This window comes from Lepidochelys kempii, chromosome 6 (assembly GCF_965140265.1).
Source record: "Lepidochelys kempii isolate rLepKem1 chromosome 6, rLepKem1.hap2, whole genome shotgun sequence".
In the NCBI taxonomy this organism is placed as follows: domain Eukaryota; kingdom Metazoa; phylum Chordata; order Testudines; family Cheloniidae; genus Lepidochelys; species Lepidochelys kempii.
The window spans coordinates 28915149-28933290 of NC_133261.1; the positions used below are offsets into that span (position 1 = coordinate 28915149).

The 18142-nt window shown below is 43.0% G+C and overlaps 1 protein-coding gene across 7 annotated transcripts in view; it reads right to left on the reverse strand.

Annotated features, from left to right (window-relative positions):
* OSBPL5 (oxysterol binding protein like 5) overlaps window positions 1-18142 on the reverse strand; it is a 221067-nt gene that overhangs the window by 64253 nt on the left and 138672 nt on the right. For all 7 annotated transcript variants that reach the window (XM_073347294.1, XM_073347295.1, XM_073347291.1 and 4 more), the window contains 2 exons: window positions 2305-2385; window positions 855-956 (listed from right to left, as the gene is read on the reverse strand). In XM_073347294.1, coding sequence (XP_073203395.1) covers window positions 855-956; window positions 2305-2385 — 183 coding nt within the window. The remainder of the gene's footprint in view (window positions 1-854; window positions 957-2304; window positions 2386-18142) is intronic.

Consider the following 18142-nt stretch of genomic DNA (forward strand, 5'->3'; position numbering starts at 1 on the left):
TGGGAAACAACTTCAATATCCTGGTTGGAAAGAGTCCGATTGATGGGGTACTTGCTTTGAAGCTCATGCAATGAGAGTCAGGAAAAACACAACCCATACACCTATAGCAATCATCCACCTTGGATCCAACCCCCTTTATGTAGAGTATCAAAGAGGCTGAGAACCAGGAAAGATTAGCAAGAAGAGAATTCTGAATCCAACTCCTTAACATATGTGGGGAGAGGATCCAAAACTGCTGGACTTGGGGTAAACATGCTACCTCCAAGACACTGCATGAGCAGGGCAGTGGAAGGGGCAGATTTGACCAAAATGGGATGTGGTTTGCTCGTTTCTCAGGGGATTCTGCCATTTCACTTATAGAAATCAGCAAGGCCTTTGTGGTTGTCCTTCCCTTGAAGTTCTAGCTCCTTCTATTTGAGGACTAGAATGGAATCCAACACTACTTTTCAGTTAGCTACAGGAATTCTCTTTTCCCTACCTTGGTTCAATGTGATTCCTGTCTGCATGTGAAAAACTGGACATTTGATTTTCTTTTTCTACTGCATTACAGTTCTGTGCCTGTTTGGGACCCAACAAAAGAACTCCTCTGGATTGAGAGAGCTTCCAGAGAAGGTGGGATTACTTTTTAAACTACAACTCAGGACAGAACTAAGTGAAGCAAGTACTTGAGAGAGGATCTGAATGTCTTTGTTCCAATTCCAGTGGGGTTGACTGAGTGAAAGCAAGCAAGTCTTCTCTGCTCACTCGAAGGAGGATGCTCTTGGTACTACTGCATAAAACCCAAAATGCTACAGGATTTTCTCATCCATTTATTTATTCCTCCAGCCTCAGAAGTGATGTTTTGCATTAAATACCTTCAGCCAGTCTGCCATAATCACCACACTGGGATCCTTTAGAGCGCTGAAGAGTTGCTTGGTGGCTCTTTTCTTCTCCTGTCTGTAATTCTTCTTCTGTACCTGTTTCAGAATGGAGAAAATAGCAGCTATAAACAGGTCATTTACTGCATGCTTTACTTAGAGAAGGGAGGGAACTTCTTACATAAATGTATCTGGAAAAGCAATTTATTGTGCAGATAGAGCCCTCATGAAACTTATCAGGCCTCACACAGGTTCCCTAGAAATCAACAAAATTGTATGTTCTAGTGACAAAAGTATAAGGGAACATAGAGAGCAGCCAGGATATCAAGTATCTTCATTGATAGCAAAATTCTACAAGAGTTCTTGATTTAATGTTCTTCTTATTAAACTTAGTTCTGTCAGTTACAAAGGTTACACAATCTGCTGTCGCCCTGCCTACAGAGTGATGGAGGCAGACTAGGGAATCCCTGTGAGAAGCTATGCAGAAGCAGATTGGAATTGAGGCATATAATCACATTTTCACCTAGACTAAATCTCCTGGAAAGCCATCCCTCGTGTAGACAAATTGAAACCTTTGAATCACACTAGGTATAAACTTGGCCACTTGCTTTAGATCAACATGTCAGGCACTTAGGGTGTGACACCTGTGCAGTGGTGAGCAAGCAGTGGTGTCATATCGATGTCAATATTCAAGGTTTCTTTCATTGTGTGGATCACATAGGTTATACCAGAGGGGCTGGCTCTACCATGTGGGCAGAACTGCCTATGGCAGCTAAACATTTATAACTATATGATGATTTAACTGGGAATTGGTCCTGCTTCGAGCAGGGGGTTGGACTAGATGACCTTCTGGGGTCCCTTCCAACCCTGATATTCTATGATTCTATGAACCAAGGTACTTGAATGTAGGGAACAAGGTACTGATATTCCCAGTTTGCTGAAGGCAGCAAGAAGAGCCCTAAAGCTACTACCTACAATAATAATAGTAGCCCCTTATGCAAGACTGGTTTTATGAACCGCCTTCCTTATCCAAAAGCACCAGCTGACCTATTGCTTTGGGACGGTGATGAGAGCCAACTAGATGGTGTTAGAGCACACTCTGTGTGTTACTAATAAGAGCTAAAATGGATTACAATCCTCCTGTTGGTCGAAGGGCTCTGGAATATATAGGTAACTGTTTGGATGCATGGTGATTGTGTCGTTTTGTTCTAATTACAGAATATTAACGACTCCCACATGGAAGACTGGATACAGGAACAAACAGTTCTGAACCTGCTATGACCAAAAAAAGAACGAGCAGCTTGATGGGTCATGGGAAATAACACTCAGAAGTAAAAGGAGAAGTAGTTTATGAGATTTTTTTTTTCTAAAAACTATCCATATTTTCTAAAAGGAAATAGCTTGGTGACACCACAGCCCAAGGCAACCTTTATTGTTTTGTACATACCTTCAATGTCTCCTTCTTAGTAAATTTGGCTGTGGGAGATACACACTCTTTATCAGACCCATTGCAAAGCTTATACTCAGTCTGAAAAATAAAAGAGGAGCAATGTGTTAATATTAAAATGATTAAGTGAAATGCTTTAATGAAAAGTTGATTACATCTTCCAGGAACCCACTGAAGGCAGATTGTAGACTTCATCAGCACAACATTAGACAAACTCACTCAGGAAGGGCACGTTTGTAGTGTAATCTGTGAACTTCCTTTTACACTTACAATTACTTAGAACTTCCCCCACCCCACCAGGTCTCTACACAATTTCCCATTGCAGATTCCTATCTGTAAACAATCCCATTATTCTCACTCTCGTCTTTGAAAACAACTTGTCCCTTCTTGGATCACAAATTTTAGGACATTTAACATCCTGAAGTAAAATTGGCTTTTCCTGATGACCATCAATTTTACCACCACATGTTTTCAATAGTCTTTGTGTTCAGCAGAATTTCAGTCCTCAAGGAATCTAAGAGGACAGAAACTGCTTGCTTACACACAAAGTCTCTCCTTCAGGTTAGGATTGCATGCACCTACTTCTCTCCACTGCATGAACACTACAGCCCATCACTTACATTGAGAAGTAGAATTAGAGAAGAACTTGACATTTTATTGCTTCATTTCCTGTGGTTTAGCTAATGGAAACAAGGAGAGTTAGAAGCATATGTTCAGCCACTGGCAAATGGTCTGGAGACCACATTTTGAGAACTGCTGCAGTAACTAAAGACGAGGGGTTTGACCCCCATCTGGAGTATTTGAAATGCAAATTCCTAACCAGTCACTACTTTCTATAGGGTGGGGAAAATAAGTGCAAAAATTGCAGTTTACAATATGGACAGAAACACTGTCTAACCTATTACAGGTTCTTAAATACTTGCTTTTGGTATTCTTCCACTTGAAAAATAAATAAATTATAGTAGTAATAAATACACACGACACTTCGAAATGAAAACTTGAGTAGTATATAAATATCTTTTTTCTATAAATAGGTTTGACCAACAACATTACAAGAATTTTTATTAATTAGCCTCGCTCAGAGACCATTCCTGGAAAATTCTCAGCTTCTGCCTCCACCCAACTATTCAGTGTTTTAATTTTTCTGGAAGGCCATGTTCTCGCTCTCTAGCTGCGATGCAGTCTCTTGCATGTTCTATATTGACTCCACACATGGGCCACCTTCTGACAGACACAGGATTTACAACAGAGACCCATCCTGCAGCTAAGACCTCTACTAAAAAGTTAGGTGCGCATAACTAGATCATTCAAGGCTGCGAAAAATGTCATGCGTTGGCTTAACTACATCACACAGGGTAAGCCCTAGTGTAGACACTGCTAGATCAGTGGAAGAATTGACCTAGCTACTGCCCCTTGGAGAGGAGGATTTTACTACAGTGATGGAAGGGGTTCTTCTGTCAGTATCTACACAACAGCAAGTGGCTTCAGCATTAAAGGGGTCTGTAGACACGCTGTTACAGAGAGAATTCTGCCCTTAGAGTCTGTGTCACATTTCAAAGGCCAGCGTTACACATTTGAGAGCTACACGATTACATTTTTTTTTTTAAAATGAGGAAACTTCTGTAAGTGCCAGAAGGCTTTTTGGGAGAGAATTATCTGGGATTATAAAAACCATTATGTTTTTAATAAGACCAGAGAATTAGCCTCTAAAAATTGTCAGAAGAATTTTATATATTTATTTTGCACCAGTGTGCAAATGCCATGTTCTTGAGATGCAATTATGAGCCAAACATTGGGGGGAAGTGAAACACAAGGGATTAAGTACAAAGAACACTTCAGCCTGGTCAACATGAGGAAAATTAGGTCAGCATAACTACATCGCTCAGGGGGATGAAAAGTCCACACCCTTGAGGGGCATAGCTAAGCTGACCTAAGTGCCAGTGTAGACTGTGCTAGGTTGATGGAAGAATTCTTCCACTGATATCAATCACTACTGCCTCTCTGGGAGGTGGATTACCTACGCCAACAGGAATATCCCTCTTCTCCACAAAGGTAGTGTCTACACTAAAGGGCTGCAGCAGCGCCTCTGTAGCATTTTAAGTATAGACAAGCCCCTTCTGTACCCATTAGCTACAGTAAAGAAACAAGAAGTCACAGTTGGTCATCAGGTTCTGGGAAATCCTCCTCTAATAGGTATTTCTAAATAAAATATCAGACATTCTTTGTATCCTATGAACTGAACATTACAGGCTAAACTCACCCCTGGTGTTAGTGCAATGACATCAAATCACTGACATCAGGAATTACATTTGATCCAGGAACTGCAGCTGGCTTGCGTGACTTTGCTTGGAGACAAATTCAGCCAAGCGATCAACATTCGTCCAGTGGTGAGCTGGAGCCGGTTCGCACCAGTTTGCTAGAACCGGTTGTTAAATTTAGAAGCCCTTTTAGAACCGGTTGTTCCGCGAGGGATAACCGGTTCTAAAAGGGCTTCTAAATTTAACTGGCCAAAAGTGGCGCCTTAGGCACTGACTCCATGGGTGCTCCAGCCCTGGCGCAGCCAAGGGGAAAATTTGGTGGGTGCAGAGCACCCACTGGCAGCTCCCTGTCCCACCCCCAGCTCACCTCATCTCCGCTCCATCATCTCACCTCATCTCCCTGAACGCGCTGCCCCCCCCCGCTTCTCCGCCCCCCTGGCCCCAGCTCACCTCCGCCTTCTCCCCTGAACGCCGGGACTCCCCACCTCGCCCCCCAGCAGGTGCCTCTGGCTCTTCGGGGTGGGGTGGGCACCCACTACGGTGGCCCACAAGACCCTCCTACCCCATTCTGGGGGCAGTCAGGGGACAGGGGAGGGGGGTGGATGGGGCAGGGATCCTGGGGGGAGGGGGGGTGGGCAACGACCCCCTCATGGGGTGAGGAGGGAACCCATTGTTAAGATTTTGGCAGCTCATCACTGCATTCGCCCCAAATTATGTGACTCTAGCCCTAAGCTCCCTATCACTAAGAATTGTTGCCACAGCAGATCGTTATTTTCATGATTAAACCAGGGCTGAACACTTATGCCCACCCAGTGAACCTGGTCATGGCAACTGTCTGAGGTAAACTGACTAGGGGAGAGGTTTAAAAGGGCAAGCCACTGAAGTAACTTAAAATCCAGGATGTTTTTAAGAGGCCGGCACAAGGTTTCTGTTTATTTCAGAGGCTGTACTTCCATCTTAATGCATGGGGGTGCCCCACCATAATTTAAAAAAACAAAATACTGTGTGGAGGAGAGAACAATATTGTTCCAAGTACTGGCGCGGAATCTTTAGGGGTTTGGTTAATATTCAGAGTACAGCCAATTATATTTGTCTGAAGTCATCATCATCCAAGGACCAGCCACAACTGCCTGTCTTACGGAGGTGATTTTAAACTACGGATCAAGCTAAACTGGACTTGAAGCCTGGGGGGGGGGGGGGATTCTTTTAAATGGTCTCAAGACAGTAGGCTATTTGTTGGAGAAGTTCTTTATGGCAGGTTTCTGAAATGTCCATGTGTTTTTATCAAGTTTCACTGCACACTTTTTTAAAGAGTCTGTTGCCGCCCCCACTCCTCCCTGATGCTTGTGTGCGTGCCACTGGCTGGATTTGCTTAATGTATATTCTGAACAGTAACATAGAATCATAGAACCGGAAGAGATATCGAGAAGTCTTCTAGTCCAGTCCCCTGCATTCATGGCAGGACTAAGTATTACCTAAAGCATCCCTCACAGGTGTTTGTCTAACCTGCTCTTAAAAATCTCCAATGATGGAGATTCCACAACCTCCCTAGGTAATTTATTCCAGTGCCTAGCTACTCTGACAGTTAGGAAGTTTTTCCTAATGTCCAACCTAAACCACCCTTGCTGCAATTTAAGCCCATTGCTTCTTGTCCTGTCCTCAGATGTTAAAGAGAACAATTTTTCTCCCCCCTCCTTGTAACAATTTTTTAGGAACTTGAAAATTTATGTCCACCCTCAGTCTTTTCTTCCCTAGACTAAAAGAAATATTTTTTTGCTATCTTCCCTCATAGGCCATGTTTTCTAGACCTTCTTTCTTCTCTGGACTTTCTCCAATTTGTCCACATCTTTCTTGAAATGTGGCGCCCAGAACTGGACACAATACTCAAGCTGAGGCCTAATCAGTGAGGAGTAATGGGAAGGGAGTTCACACCAACTTAATGACTGACAACAAGAACAAGTGCCAATCATCTTCCACCCTGTCAGATGGTAATCCTCTCACATGCCGCCTCACTTTCTGCAGGAGAAATTCTAGGCATAGGGGAAAGAAAAAAAAAAAACCCAATACAGCAATAGCTTTTAACATGCTGACATTTTCCGAACTGCTAGCTAAGTAAGGAGATAGGATTGTTCTCTATAAATACATCAGAGGGATAACTTAAATAACTCTTCCTCCTCCCTGGTATTTAAGTGCCAGTGTGGACACAAAAACAAATAGATATAAACTGGCCATCAAAAAGTTTAGGCTCAAAAATAGGCAAACATTTTTAACCGTCAGAGGAGTGAAGTTCTGGAAGGGCCCTCCAAGGGAAGCAGGGGGGGCAAAAAAACAACTTAACTGGCTTCAAGACTAAGCTTGATAAGTTTATGTAGGGGATGGTATGATGGAACTACCTATGAAAGCACATGGCCTATCGGTGACTGGCACCAAAAATCCCAAATAGCTGGAGACAGAACACTAGATGGGGAGGGCTCTGAATTACTACAGAGAATTCCTTCCCAAGGATCTGCCTGGTGAGTCTTGCCCACATGCTCAGGGTCTAACTGGGGTCACACTGGGGTCAGTAGGGAATTTTCCCCAAGCTCAGATTGGCAGAGATCCTGGGATTTTTTCATCTTCCTCTGAAGCATAGGTCACTTGTAGATTTAAACTAATGTAAATTGTGAATTCTCTGTAACTTGAAGTCTTTAAACCAAGATTTGAGGACTTCAGTAACTCAGCCAGAGATTGGGGTCTATTACAGGAGTCAGTGGGTGAGGTTCTATGGCCTACAATGTGCAGGAAGTTGGACCTTGTGATCATGATGGTTCCTTCTGCCCTTAAAAACTATGTGTAAGTGCTTAGGAGAACAAAGCCTTAGAACCTTAAAATACTATTTGTTCTGCAAGAGACTTGCTATTCTACAAGGTGACTTTCACTGAATAGCACTGGGTTCTTGTTAAAAAAAATCTAAAAAGTACTTTCTCCAGGAAAAGTGGCATTTTAAGATTGCAGTACCATATACAGTAGCTCTCTCTATATTTGCAATCCCGAAGGTGTTGACGAACAATGTACATTTCGCTTAATGTTTAACTTAATTTGATTTCTTATTTATACATGAATCTGCCTTAATAACTTTGATTTAATTTCTTTATTTTTATTAGGTTTAGTGACTCCAGGGCCATTGCCTCTATGATGACTAAAACACAGCAGCCTTTGTATCATCAAGAAATGCCAAGTATATTTAATAATGTCCTTCTATTATAATGTATTGCTCAGAGTGGTAGAAAAACCCTGGAGTAATTTGTCAGCACCTGAAATCTCTAGGCTACACTCTATTCCCTGTTACACTGGAGTAAATCCAGAGCAACTCCACTGATGTCTCTAGAATTATTCTGGGTTTACTCTGGCGAAAGAGAGAATTTGGCCCTCTGTCTCAGGAGCATGTAAGGAACATTAACCAAGGCTGTGGCTTCGTTCAACTGAGGTGCATGGAACCTTTGTCCTTTAAAAAAAAATAAAATCAATGACAGACCAGTTTGTCTTCTAAAGAGATGGGCAATTGCAATGTTTTATGTTTATTGGCCTCTAATTTACAAGGCCAGGAGCAAGTTCACCCAGCAAAAGCATTTCAAAAAGCATGCTCAGGCACATAGGAATAGGGGAGGGTTGCTCTTCTTGGTTCTTTAACCCCATCTGTCATTTCCAGGACCGACTGATGGCCTTGGTTGGATGATTTCTGGCTGTATTCTATCCACTCTGAGGCACACCCTTACACTTAATAAAGCCCCGTTCGCCTTGATCTCAGTAACTGTATCCTCAGGTTTGGGTAATAGTTAGCAGTTATCAGGAAATCCTCAATTTACTGCATAAAGTTCTTTTGTGCCCTTTTGACAAGACATTAGTGTTCTCACACTAGTGATCCTACTAATCCAGTGTCTGAATGAACCGAAATTTCACAAACTACAAATGCAAAATGTAACCTGTTGGGTGCAGGACAGCAGCCACTTAGCACACAGGATGTTGGATAACAATGAGAGACATGGTAGTAGTCACTTGATGATCACTGACAATCTGCTCGGCACTGTGGTTATATAGAGAGACAGTCTCTACTCACAGAACTTTACAAATCAGATTTAGATACAGACCTAATAGTTTAGAAACACCTAATAGAGCAATTCTCAAATTGTGGTCTGTGAAATAATGGCAGCCCACAGAGCACTGGGTGCTTTCCTCCTGGTTTCCAAATGAGAGAAAGAACTAGATGTGAGGGGACTCGTGAAGAGCAGCAGCAGCCGGTCAGGTTATTTTTTCATGAAGGGATAAAATGCTCATCAGAAGGATGATGGCTAAACCTTCAGAAAGCACTTCCCAATATTTTCCCCATGTGTTTGCACGTGCTGTAGTTACCAAAGGGCTCTTTTACCATTGTAAATGGGGGGAGTGGGGGTGGTCCAAGAGACATGTCAAAAGTGACCTACACCATGAAACAGCTTGGGAACCCTTGACCTAACATCAGATGGAGGGTTTTACTTAGAAACAATATGGAATTGCCACGCCATCCTCAACAGCACTTAATCTGTGTTGTCTTCCATTTACCTTAGCTACTATTTGATACCAAGGCTATTTAAAGGCCTGATCCAGATACCACTGGAGTCAATGAAAAGACTCCCATTGACCTAAATGAGCTTTGGATCAGGCCCTTTGAAAGAAAGAATTGTCTCATGTTTATACCGGCCTAGGACTCAAGTCATCTGCATTCCAGTGCCAGCCCTGCCATAACCTTCCTGTGTGACCTTGAGCAGGTCACTTAATTCATGTCTCAGCTTCCTAGTCTAACATACTTCATGGTGATGGTAAGGAAAAATTCACGAAAGAGAGAGAGAGACAGAAGTACTCAGATACTACAGTGCTGAGCACAATAGAAAAGCCGATAAAAAAATAAAATAAATAAGATGAAGTGGCCGTAATATCTCAGAAAGATCGCAATTAAAAAGTTACAAATGTACAATAAGTACAAGTTACAATAACAGACCAAAGCACTAAATCTTACAATAATTTAGTTAAACACTTTGCCCCATTACACCAAAGCACCATAGCAATTATTATAAAGGAAGGTCACAGGTACTGGGTCATTCCTGTAGTGTCATTTCATTCTGGGGGATGGGTTGCACTTTTAGACATAAAAAGTTAATTTATTGTTAAGTACGGGCCTAAAACAACATTGAATTGTATTTCAGGCACTACTGAGAAGTTAGCTACCTTGGGATACTGAATCAGACTGAATTCTGAATAGAATTCTCAAGCAAAGAAATGCTTTCTGCTCTGCTCAGTGTAGCTTTGGTTTCCAGGTTGAGTTATCAAATTACTTGAGCATATCAAGAAAGTAGGCATTGAAGGGATGTTGGAGTTGGAAATATGCTTTGTCAAAACCTTATTCAAAATCCTTTAATTTTAGTAACTCTTCTGCCTCCCTCAGATACAGTAGAGTATGGAAGTATGATCACCATTAACCATTACAGGATAGTGCTATTCTGGCTTAACATGAGTTTTTATTGTTTTTAATGGGAAATTATTTCCATTCAGCGAAGTGCTCAGGAATATGAATAGCTGGGTGCATCTAGGTAATGTACTTGTGCTCTCTTGCTTTCCCCATATATGACTTCCTTTTCCCTTGGACACTAACAGCAAAATCCTAGCAAAATTGAAACTCAATGGCAAAAATTCTGTAGATTTTAATGGCACGAGGATTTCAGCTAAAGTGTTCACAATCACATATCACTGCTTCCACTATGCTTGCAGAGAATCCAGGTGTTCTTTCTACCACATGAATAGTTATCAGGAATGTCCATAGTAACACTCAACACTTATTCTGCCCAGTTACTTTAGCGACTATTTTTATATTCATGATTTTTAACATTACTTTCTCCCACTTCATTGACTCCTCCCTCTCCCCTTCCTTTGCATAGCTTCACTAAGTCAACCTGTGTTTTTAATTGCTTCTAACAAGCCAGAGAAACATCCTAAACCATTTGGATTTCTTCTGTTTTCCATGCAGGCCTCCTGTTTGTCTGTGTTCTTGGTAACCCACAAGCCACCCTGATTCTTCTCCTCCACCCATCCCTTTTCTTCCCATTCTGACAACCTCCTTACTACTATTCCTGCAACTTCCCCTGCATTCAACACTACCAAAAATCTTCCTCCAGGTCTTCAGCTCCCTTCTGACTACTACAATCCCCTCCCCAATGGCTTGCCAGAGTACAAGCAGACTACCCCTCCATATGTGCAGAATCAAGCAGCTCACCTTCCCAGAGGAACAGAAAAGCACTTAACACAGAACTCCACCTCAAAAACCTCCACTGGCTCTCCATTTATTTCAGGAGCCACTTAAAAATGGCTTTGCTTGCTTTCCGAATCTTCCATAAACTTGCGCCAGCCCACCTCACGGGCACAGTCTCTTCCTTCTTCTTGGTCCCTCTCCTTGCCTACCACCAGCTCAGTCTCTGCCCTCTAACTCAGTCTCACCACTCTTAGTATAAATGTTTTCTCCCCTACAACGTCTACCATCTAGAGTCCTTCTTGCATCGTTCCACCTTAACTCACCTCTTTTCAAATCTCATCTGAAAACCAGTCTCCTTTCTTGCCCGAGTCTTAATCGCCCCACATGCTATTTATTATTCAATTCGGCAGCAGTCATCATTCACTCCATGAGAAAGATGCTGTACTGAGACTGAAACTGGCAGAGGAGCTGCAGGACCAATTTAAGCATGGACTGATGGACACTGATGGCACCAGAGTGTGCCATTCTCTGCCTTGTGCTGATTGGCTGTTCACTCCAATCCTCTCCCTCACATTCTCAGCTCAGCCTTATTCCACACCTCCCCCTCCTCTCCTTTCCCCCTTATTTCAAATATCATCCCATACCTTGTTTTTTTATTTAGCGACTCCCTTTTCCATTCAACCCCACCCCTAAATTTTTTTTTTTTTAAATTGTGGCATTAACATGATGTTCTCATTACTCACTCTGCTTATGTGTTATACCCCCTTTCCCTTACACTGCCTCTGCCTTGCCCACCGAGACTGGAACATCTCTGAAGTAGGAACTGTCTGTTCCTCTGTGTTTGTACAGTATCTAGCACAAAGAGAGCGGTGCCCCATGGCACCGCTGAAACACAAATAAGGACTACTAATGTACAAATGGAGGGGCATTGTATTCTAATTAGTTCAAATGAAAAAGCACTCCTGGATGACTGTTAATGTAACAGTTACAATGTGCATGTTGCATTAAAATGTCACACACTGTACCAGGTGGAATCTGAAGGAGTAAGTTATTTCCCTCTCCTGGACACGGAAATTTCATATGCATGAGTAAAGCACGTGGATGCTGGGGAGGAATAAAACTCAAGGGTTTCTTCCCATGTTTTGTCGTGTTTTATTCAGCTTTCAGCCCTTGAGACTTCACACCTGATTTATCTTGTCCAGGTAAGTGAGAGCCCACAATGACTCGCATCACCGTGCCTCCTCCAATGGGAGCTGGCTTCCTAAATTGCTCGTGTAACTGGATTGACTCACTGTCACCTTCTGTGGCAAAATGCTGATGAAAGAACAGCAGGAGAGAATATACTCAAATCTTGACGGTGGAAGCTATATTATATAGTACATATCAAATTGTGCACACATTCTGCCCACTTTTGCATGTGAACTATTGCAATAAAATGTCAACAAGAACTGTGTCCTGGCAAGAGCAATGTTTGGAATGCTTGGACTCTTCTCTTTTAAACGATGCTCAGTGAGCACAAAGAACGTTTTGTTCCCGGATCCCGCATCTATCAGATCTTTCTGCCAGCTGAGTCTGGTCTTGATTTCTTGGTTCACTGGGTAAGCGGCAAAAACTTTGTAAGTTGCCAGACTTGTGACTGATCTTTTATAACACTTTTAAGCATAAACGTGGCTTTAATTAACTCAGAAAGGTTAAAGGCACACTGCCACTTGGAACTCAAAAGGCTGGTTTAAGACAATGTGGGATTTGTAGAGGCTCTATTAAAGCCAAACTGATATATCATAACACACTCTATTGGTAATTGCGTTGTAATTAAAATAAAGCCAATGGAGGAGGCTTCTAGCAAAAGTTTCAACTCATCTTTCTGAATACAAATCAAGCAATGAAACCAATACATAACAAACTCTAAACATACAAAAAACCCTCACTCCTGAGGAACTAAGCTTTCTAGCGTTGCTGCTAGCCCCTTTAATACATCATGGTACATGTGACATCTGAACTCATGTCCTGTATTAATTGTAGCTGTAATTATGACACTCATGTGGTGACTTAACAGGAACAAGAAACTAGCACTGAAATCCAACTTCAAGATTTTATGGTTAATCCCTTAGAATGAGCAACATTTTAGGTCTTTGCAAGCAAATCATGGGATCTCAACAGATTTCTGGGCACTAAGTAATAGTAACCCTGTGATCAAAGCAGCTGGAAGACAGGAAAGAGATTAATCACTTTGCTAAGGCACATATCACCTTGGTACCGACATTAAAGCACAATAACAGAGCTTGATGATGAAGAAAATAATGAGAGATCAGAGTCTGATGTTAGGCCCAAGTATGAAAGTTTGCATTTAGAGAAAGTTGAAGCTTGGCGGTGGTTTCGCAGTACTGTCACTGCCAGTCATGAGCATTGCCAGTAGGATTGCGATGGTCCAGGACTGTCCTGGAGTCTCCTGGAATTAAAGATTATGTCACTTGATGAAACCTCCAGGAATATGTCCAACCAAAATTGGCAATCCTAATTGCCAGTGGACAGCAAAGCTAAAAGGCCCTAGGTGAAGATGGGAAATATGTTAAAAATGTTTCGAATAATTAGAATTAAGAGGAAGAAGATATTATGTAAAAAGAAAGTGGTACCTCTTGCTTTTCCTGCTCTTATTGTTTATAATAGAGCATAGAAGCCCCAGCTAAGACCAGGGCCCCATTGTGCTGAACATTGTACAAACACCTGGAAAGAAGCAGTTCCTCCTCCAAACAGCTCACTATCTAAACAGACAGGAAAACAAGTGGGAGAAATGTAGCGCAACCTCCATTTTACAGATGAGGAACTGAGACAGAGAGCCCAAGTAACCCACTTGAGGTCACACAGGCCATCTGTGGCAGAGTTGGGAACCAAAGCCAGGCCTCCCAAGACCCAGTCAAGTGCCCTAACCACAAAGCCACCTTTCTTCTCCTTTGCAGGAGCCAGTAAAAAGGTCAACAAGCTTTGGAAAAGTACTTATGTCACAGTAACTAAGCTGGAGATGCACACATTTGTAATAAAGCCAGTTAAGCCTGCTGGTGCAAAATAAAACCCAGGAATTCACAGCCTCATATTCTCTGACCAATACTAAGGTTTTTCCTAGGAGAGAGCTTAATAATGCTCCCTCTCCTGCACTGCCAGAAATGAGGTAGGGTGGGATGACTGCTTTAAATTACTCTAGTTCTTCACAACCGGTTTCATCCTTGACTCTGAATTCCCTTTGAGAAGCGTTGTGACAGAGAAGTAGGGGACTTAGTGGGTTGGTAATGAGACACAGCCTTTCATGTCTAAATTAAAGTCATAGGAACAAAGCAAGCCCAGAACAGCAGTGGCTGAAAAGTATGACCATCTGACTGCTGATCACAGCCTATGTTAACGTGGTCTCAGGGCAGTTCCAAACAGACAGGTGTCCAAATCAGAATTGCGCTAACTAGCTGGCCAACTCAGAGAGGCCAAGGATTGGAGATGGAATCTAAGTCCTAGAGAATGCATTTTTGCAACAGCCCAGAGGCACAATTGTGGGGCAGGTGGAGAAGCTTGCTTGCCACAGTACCCGTTCCACTGGCCTGCCTACAATGTTGTCAGGCTGGCAATTTTCACCAGCAGGGAATTCACTTTAAATAAAAGGAATTAACAGGCTCCTTTCTTGAGCTCCCATGCCACAGCTGGGGTGTGCTCTGGCATAATCCCAATGCTGGTATACAGCAACAGCCCCTTTCTACACCACATCCAACCCTTCTCTTTTATCCAGAAAGGCAGGCGAGCAGCTGCACCAATGTGGATGCCAGTCATTAATTCTCTGGCAGGCAACCTTTGTACAAACAGGCTGGTGGGCTGCTGCTAAGAGCTATTGTTTGAGACCCACTGTGAGAGGATCTCAAGACTTGTCGTAAACTGCTTTGAACAGGGTTTTAACCTCCTAAACTTCCCCAGACATCCTGTTCATGCATTCAGCCCTTGGGAAGAGCGGAGGAAGGGATCATAGAATCATAGAATATCAGGGTTGGAAGGGACCCCAGAAGGTCATCTAGTCCAACCCCCTGCTCGAAGCAGGACCAATTCCCAGTTAAATCATCCCAGCCAGGGCTTTGTCAAGCCTGACCTTAAAAACCTCTAAGGAAGGAGATTCTACCACCTCCCTAGGTAACGCATTCCAGTGTTTCACCACCCTCTTAGTGAAAAAGTTTTTCCTAATATCCAATCTAAACCTCCCCCACTGCAACTTGAGACCATTACTCCTCGTTCTGTCATCTGCTACCATTGAGAACAGTCTAGAGCCATCCTCTTTGGAACCCCCTTTCAGGTAGTTGAAAGCAGCTATCAAATCCCCCCTCATTCTTCTCTTCTGCAGGCTAAACAATCCCAGCTCCCTCAGCCTCTCCTCATAACTCATGTGTTCCAGACCCCTAATCATTTTTGTTGCCCTTCGCTGGACTCTCTCCAATTTATCCACATCCTTCTTGAAGTGTGGGGCCCAAAACTGCACACAGTACTCCAGATGAGGCCTCACCAATGTCGAATAGAGGGGAACGATCACGTCCCTCGATCTGCTCGCTATGCCCCTACTTATACATCCCAAAATGCCATTGGCCTTCTTGGCAACAAGGGCACACTGCTGACTCATATCCAGCTTCTCGTCCACTGTCACCCCTAGGTCCTTTTCTGCAGAACTGCTGCCTAGCCATTCGGTCCCTAGTCTGTAGCTGTGCATTGGGTTCTTCCATCCTAAGTGCAGGACCCTGCACTTATCCTTATTGAACCTCATCAGATTCCTTTTGGCCCAATCTTCCAATTGGTCTAGGTCCTTCTGTATCCTATCCCTCCCCTCCAGCGTATCTACCACTCCTCCCAGTTTAGTATCATCCGCAAATTTGCTGAGAGTGCAATCCACACCATCCTCCAGATCATTTATGAAGATATTGAATAAAACCGGCCCCAGGACCGACCCTTGGGGCACTCCACTTGATACCGGCTGCCAACTAGACATGGAGCCATTGATCACTACCCGTTGAGCCCGACAATTTAGCCAGCTTTCTACCCACCTTATAGTGCATTCATCCAGCCCATACTTCCTTAACTTGCTGACAAGAATACTATGGGAGACCGTGTCAAAAGCTTTGCTAAAGTCAAGAAACAATACATCCACTGCTTTCCCTTCATCCACAGAACCAGTAATCTCATCATAAAAGGCGATTAGATTAGTCAGGCATGACCTTCCCTTGGTGAATCCATGCTGGCTGTTCCTGATCACTTTCCTCTCATGCAAGTGCTTCAGGATTGATTCTTTGAGGACCTGCTCCATGATTTTTCCAGGGACTGAGGTGAGGCTGACTGGCCTGTAGTTCCCAGGATCTTCCTTCTTCCCTTTTTTAAAGATTGGCACTACATTAGCCTTTTTCCAGTCATCCGGGACTTCCCCGGTTCGCCACGAGTTTTCAAAGATAATGGCCAGTGGCTCTGCAATCACAGCCGCCAATTCCTTCAGCACTCTCGGATGCAACTCGTCCGGCCCCATGGACTTGTGCACGTCCAGCTTTTCTAAATAGTCCCTAACCGCCTCTATCTCCACAGAGGGCTGGCCATCTCTTCCGCATTTTGTGATGCCCAGCGCAGCAGTCTGGGAGCTGACCTTGTTAGTGAAAACAGAGGCAAAAAAAGCATTGAGTACATTAGCTTTTTCCACATCCTCTGTCACTAGGTTGCCTCCCTCATTCAGTAAGGGGCCCACACATTCCTTGGCTTTCTTCTTGTTGCCAACATACCTGATCTGAATGGCTGATGAGGACCGACACTTCAGGTGTGTATTTTATCATAATGGCAATGGTCAGAAAATATCAACACACCTCACATCTACAAACCTGGTTAGGTGTGCCACCTCTGACCAATAGGGTTGACCAAGGGATACGTTTGTCTAATTGTCTGTCTCTCTACTCCCATCACAACTCCCCATTATTTGTGTTTATCTAGTATAGTCACTGTAACTCCATGAAAATTACAATTTGGGTTCTAAAAAAAGTGTTTTCTTCTCTATTTATTGCTGATCCAAATAGGATCTAATTAAATAAGCTTTTTTTGACTCACCAAAGGTGGAAGCACTATTTTAAATTTAAATACTAAAAAAAGATGCCCATTCCCAGCTCTAGACACTCTGACAATTAAGAGCCACAATTCATTTGACACAGTTTCTAAACAACGCAACACAAACATCTTAATAATGGACACGGATGCAGTGTTGAATTCACACAGGAAAATGATAAAAAGACACCATATCACCAGTGGGTGAACACTTTTCACAAAGCGATCGCTCTGTATCTGACCTGTCAGTCCTCATCCTCAAAGGAAACTTGACCAACAATTTCAAAAAAGACAAGCCGGGGAGCTAAAATTCATAACTTTGCTAGACACAAAAAATCATGAACTGAATAGAGAGATTGTTGTAATAAGCAATAAATCTAATCTATAACCCACTCCCACGACCCCCAGCTGCCTTTCCCCTCTCTGTCTAGAGGAACGTTAACAGACCACTTCACCTTTAATGGTCCCTTGAAATGTGTGTTAACTAGTTATGTTAATCAATCTGTCCCAACTTGTATTTAGCTGTGACACTCTGAGTACATTTCCCAAACCTGAAGAAAAGCTCTGTGTAAACTCAAAAGTCTCTCTCTCATCAACAAAAGTTGATCTAATAAAAGATATTACCTCATCCACCCTGTCTCTCTTAGTAATGGGCAGTCAGTCTGCTTACATCATTTAGGTAGGAAATGAAACAGGAAACTAACGACATCTTTCCAGGTCTAGCATGTTCAATCACCAATTTCCAATACTGGGGATGAGCTGAGGCAGCCAGGTTTTGATTTTCAGAAACCCTCAACATCTAAGTTATAGGGGCCCGGATGCATGTCAAAGGAGCTCTCTCTGTGTTGGTGAAGGAATTCACCTGCCTACCTCCCAATGCAGGATCAGGGCCTTGGTTTGGCAAAAGGAGAACCAGGCCTGGGTCTGACCTAGGTTCCATGTCATCTCAGCCTCCAAAGCTGCAGGAATGGGCTGGATAAGGTTTTCTTTTGCCTCATCTCTAATTATTAGGTGATAAATGCCCCTAACAGCGTATAGGAAAGAATAACCAATCAAAAGCCTGCCTGATGAGCAGTGAAAGCCCTTCTGGGTGTCTGAGTGCTCTGCAGCCTTCACCCCTTATCTAGACACATAAGTCAGAAAACAAGCACTCAACCTGGAAACATACAGCAGGGCAATATTCAAATCCCTGAAACATCAATAAATGCATTTCAATGGGGGGAAAAGC